The 5,486-nt window shown below is 33.2% G+C and overlaps 1 protein-coding gene across 4 annotated transcripts; it reads right to left on the minus strand.

Moving 5' to 3' along the window:
- Positions 1–355: 355 nt before the first annotated feature.
- On the minus strand, positions 356–5,069 carry LOC140984019 (monothiol glutaredoxin-S15, mitochondrial-like). 4 transcript variants are annotated; one of them, XM_073451166.1, is made up of 8 exons: positions 4,961–5,069; positions 3,599–3,699; positions 3,292–3,420; positions 3,002–3,101; positions 2,381–2,447; positions 1,706–1,784; positions 778–866; positions 356–637 (listed from the first exon to the last, which is right to left on the minus strand). In XM_073451166.1, the coding sequence occupies exons 2-7, from the start codon at positions 3,662–3,664 to the stop codon at positions 816–818; spliced, it is 492 nt and encodes a 163-aa protein (XP_073307267.1). In that variant the 5' UTR covers positions 3,665–3,699; positions 4,961–5,069; the 3' UTR covers positions 356–637; positions 778–815. The 4 variants fall into 4 exon arrangements, with proteins under 4 accessions (XP_073307267.1, XP_073307266.1, XP_073307270.1 ...); XM_073451165.1 differs by having other exon boundaries at positions 356–866; XM_073451169.1 differs by having other exon boundaries at positions 356–866; positions 4,838–4,968.
- Positions 5,070–5,486: the final 417 nt, after the last annotated feature.

Below are 5,486 nucleotides of genomic sequence, written 5' to 3' on the forward strand. Positions count from 1 at the left end.
TATACCCGTCTCACAAATAAAGAGTCGTGAGACCATCTCACAAAAGACCTACTCCTCTTTCAAAGTTGGTACTTGGATGAATCTATCTAAAATTATGAATTTCAAATCCATTTGATTTTTTGATAAGTTTATGTTTGAGGAATTTAACTTGTATAACTACAATAATGATTATTATTGATTTGAAATCTACATAAAATAAATGTCATTTCGAATCCACTTTTCAGATTTCTTCCTCAAAGCAAATCCCAAATCATTTAATTTATTCAAACGCAACCTAGGATTATCTTTGGTTACTTTGATTACACAGCCAGTTGTTTTTCTAACTATTGTAATTTATAATAATGCTCCAGTAATGTACTCTTCCACTCTGTTTAATAACGAGAAACTTTTAGTTGTGGTGATGCAATGATACAAGATTCAAGTTTCCATATCCAAATTCGAATCCGAAGATACCGTCGTCGTACGGTAAACAGCTAAACAGCTTAGGGGGTGACACCAAAAAATCGGAATCATATTTCAAAGCACCTCAAATATATGACATGACAAATCTGCAACAAGTTAAAGTTCTCTTTTGCTGAAAGTGAAAAGGTCTTCTCAGAAATTATCCACAAAATCTAATAGCTGCAAGAAATTACTTCTGCAAAAGACAGGCACCACATTTGCTTGTTACCGCCAATTATTAATTCGCTTATTCGAAAATGATATGTGGTGCAAGTAATAAACATGGTTTCATCTTACAGAAACAAAAAAATAATGATAATAAGACATCTAACATACCTATCACTCGCTAGGCAAGCTATGATGCCTCCCACTGCTTATTTATGTTTTTCTGCGACGTCTTTCAATTTTTCCTTCAATTCACCAGTCTGCGTACGAAAAGACAAGAGGAAGAAGAAGAGTTTTAGAGTTCTCGGACCAGAAAATTAAGACACAAACAACCAGGCAGGGCTTTGATATCCGGATGGAGCCAGACTAATCAGGCACCTCAAATTGTTTCAAAGGAGAGTTGTGTGGTTACAACAAACAACTTTGGTCCTTCCTTTTATTCAAGTAACAGGATTGATCCATCATCATATAAAAAACAGGTCATATACGTCCATAAAACGGTTCCAGTGGATAATTGTATATTTTGTCCCAAATGTTACCACAAACAAATTTGGTCCTCCATTTGATTCAAGCCACAGAATTGGCCCCTCCTCGCATAAAAAATAGACAGTATGTGTCCACACCATCACTCACCTACCTAACATTAATACACTCTTCAGCCTGAATTTGAACATTTTAATATGTGAACTACCATAGTTTCTTATCAATTCGATTTGTCACAACTTTTCCAAGCTTCTTTTAGCACTTTCGCTCAATTTCTATTAATTTTATCAATTCAAATGAGAGATTAATTTTTATATTTGTGAAACACAGGGGACCTATACTTCAGTGGTAAAAGTTAGGGATGAAAAGCAAGTGTATGAACCCCTAGTTTTAAATCAGAAACATTCACAGATGCATCACATACATGCAAACACCGCTTTAAGAAACTGGACTGAGTATGATGGTAGGGATGTAAAATGTCCAATTTTGACAATACTAAGTACCAAAGTTATCACATGCATGTACTGGAGGATCAAATATGTTTTGGTGGTAAAGTTTAATCAACAAGAGCAGAAACTGTCCTGGATTTGAAAATCAAAGAAGAAAAGGGGAGAACCTGATGCATGTTAAGAATGATATCAGATCCTCCAATGAACTCCCCATTGATGAATATTTGAGGGAATGTTGGCCAGTGGCTGCAATACATGGTGGCATGTGTTATTACATAGCGTAATTTTTGAAATAAAAAGAGAAAGAACAACACTTCTCTATTTTGTCAAGTATATGAAAAAAGATAAAGAGTACAAGAAGGCTTATGACACTATGCAAACTAGTATAGAACCAAGCCTTGTGAAGAATTTTGGAGAATACCAAGGTAATAATAAATGATATCATAGTGTTCCCAACACAGTTGCAATCAGAATATCACACAATCCATTTCAACTTGAGTCCCAAATACGTGTAAAAAATATGTAATTTATCTATTTATGACAAAAGGAATATGCAATTTATTACAAAAAAAAAAAAAAAATACAGATTCCCTCCAAAAACATATATGTCAACTCATCCTCGCACATATCCTAGGGTGAGTACCTGACCTATTAATTATCGGGGTAAAAGAAAAAACAGAGAACACACATAATGGTGGTAGTATAATATTTTCTTTAGTATATTCAAAAAAATTATTTTCTTCGGTAGCCATCTATTCTGTCAAAATTAATATCGCATAAATTGAAAAATTCTAGCCATTCAGACATTCATACCAATAAAAACATGAATAGTAATAATTTACCTGAAAGCTTTTACAGCATTCTTTAGTTCAAGGTCTTCTAATATATTTCTGGAACTTAAAGGAACATCTGCAAAGCCCCATTTTAACTGATAACAAGGTCGAGCATAAAACTGTAGCATAAAACAATCCATTCCATGTGATGGAAGTTTAGGACTTAATGTACATATTACTTTTGTAGAACTATACCGAGTGCATGTTGTTTAGTCAATCAACCCGATCCGTTAAGTTACAAAAAATGATTAATAAAAAATCGTATGGCTAATAAATCTATCTCTTGCATGTAATTCAAAGAAGATAATTCAAATATATCAGACCACTGCATTAAGGAGCCCACCCCACCTCCAAACAACATTAAAAATCAGGATTAAAAACATTGATTTTATAAAAAGAAAGCACTTTTTCAATGAAATTTACCAAAGCCAAGGCGGGATTCATGCAGAAACCTTAAAAGTAAATTAAAATAAATAACAGAAACTACAAGAGAGTAGGACTAGGCTAAGAACCATTTGGATTATAAAACAGATAACAAAATAGAGAAAGATGGATGAAAACACGTAAACAAAATTGCAATTAAACACAATAAATTGCGCATTTAAAAATAACATGTGTTGTCTTTCTTACTATGTTCTTTCAAAACTCTCACTGCTAATGCACTAAATCCACATCGGGGAAGATCAGGCACCCCTTTCATGTATATCATTACAGAGTTTTCCTTCAAATCCTGTGAATCGGAGATAGCATTACCATACATATGTCAACCCTTGTGGATATAAGGCAAGGCTATTGAACATGCGTACTTGGACAATAAGGGAAACGACATAAAGGATGAAGAAATTTTGAACCAAGTATGTCATTATATTAGGGACTGGATCAACCATACAATGAAGCACTCAGATGACAAGGGTACGTACCTGCTCGACAATGTCTTTTATAGCAACGCCAGAACTCTCAGTTTTAATAGTGGGTCCAAAATCTTCATGTGTGTCACCAGGCACATTGGTTGAAAACCGAAGAACGCTCTGATAGAAAGAACTAGATGCCTATAACAGGAATAGAGCAACATTAGATGAAATTTGGCAGTCAGAAAATACTCTCATAGATATACACAGATGATAAGAGTCTAAAACATCCTTGTACATAGCTAATAATCTAAAATGACAAAAATCATGAAACACCTGAGAAATTTGGGAAAAGGGTGGCCCAAGCGAATAAACTTACAGTCAACCCCGAGGCTGGAAAAGGTGCAACACCTCTACGAATTATGTCAGCCAATAACCTCACCATATTTATGTGCTTAATTCAGCGTCACCCTCTTATAGCTGCACAAAGTATCCAATAAATAAAAAACTAATTTCATATTCTACGAAAATTTGCACCAAGATATAGCAATAGAAATTTACAATGGATAAAGTCATAAAACAAAAAATTCAAGATCGGATAAAGTCATAAAACAGAAACTTCGAGATTGGATGAAGTTAAATACTGAATGTGCATATAAAAGTTAAAGTTTCAAGGTAATGGTTCAGATATCACATTTCATAAATAAATAAAGGCGACTTAAAGAACAAATAGCTCTTTCTTTTAAGTCAGCAGCATAACTGAAAAAAATCGACTTCCATCCCCTTCCTGCCACAAAGCCCAAATCAGAAAAACTAATAACAAAATATTTTTTCAAAAATAGCTTAGTTAAGCGTCAAGATGTCAATAAATAATTGAAACAGTAATATCTTACAGCACACAGAGAGAACAAACAAAAACAAGACACAGTTGCAAACAAAAGCACAACACACTGATATTTTTCCATGTGATCTTTAACTCTATGGAACAAAGTCATGTATCTATTCAAACCAATTGTTTAAAAATTAGCACATCTTCGGTTCCTAAAGGAACACTCAAATTTAAAATGTTACAAAGACATAACAGAACAACCGCCTTTAACACAGCTAGTCAAGTTAAAAAAAAAACAGAAGTTTCTTAGAGTTCCAGGATTTATATTTGCCTAAAATACAAGAAAACAACAAATTGTCAAAAAAATTTGTTGCCCTTTTTTCCCGGATAATGGTGCAAAATTTTCATTCGAAATGAACTAATATTCATCATCCAATCCATTCTTAAAAGAGTCACTCACCCTGGAGGTCATAAGAACGAGAAATTATTCACTACAAAATGCAAACTCAACACTTAATTATTTCATACTCCATATTGAGCATGAATATTAACAGAGATTTGAAAAAACCATAATTAATTCATAGAAAAACCTAGCACGACACGAGAACGAAGAGACGACTAAAAAATTTCCATGTTTCACGTAGAAACCTAAAGATCTCATTTTTTTTATAAAAAAAACAAATAGCAGCTGGAGCAACGCAACCATTAATTCAGGAATATCAAACAGACCCTTTTTCCTGAGAACCAATTACTCATTTCAAGATCAGAAATCAGCATAAGATCAAGTACCAGTAACAATAAACCCTAGCTCATCAAAGCCAACAAATCCATCACATGCATAACACAGCACGATTCAAATTCACAACAATAAAAAGGTTAAATTTACTAAGAATTACAAATGTGATTTCTCACCCAGAATTTTGAATTGAATAGATTCGCTAGAGGCCCGAATAATTTCGACAGCATCAGCACTTCGGGCAAGATGGTGACTGGTGAGAGACGAGGAGAAACCAGAGCATTTATGTAGTAGTATCCAAAAGCCACTAGTATTAATTTACAAAATCAACCCTGAATTTTTATATAATTACACTTTATTCCTTGTGTAAATTTGCTTTAAATCCTCACGCTTAAACTTAACCCGATCCACAACAAACTGTGTTTGCACTTCCTGAGTCCACATGTCTTTTTTCGGATAGATATCGGTACAAAACATTAAAATTATGATATTAATATATGATATTTGAACACTAACTGTTTCAGATCTGGTACTAATATAAGAATTTTGAGTACCGAAACATATATAACAAATAATGTTATTACTAACAAATTTGTTTTTTCGGATGAAAATCGCTATAAAACATTGAATATATGATATAAGAGTACCAAATATTTCAAATATGATACTAATATATGATTTCAACTATAATTATAATTACAA

Source organism: Primulina huaijiensis, chromosome 9, assembly GCF_012295235.1.
Source record: "Primulina huaijiensis isolate GDHJ02 chromosome 9, ASM1229523v2, whole genome shotgun sequence".
NCBI classification, from domain to species: domain Eukaryota; kingdom Viridiplantae; phylum Streptophyta; class Magnoliopsida; order Lamiales; family Gesneriaceae; genus Primulina; species Primulina huaijiensis.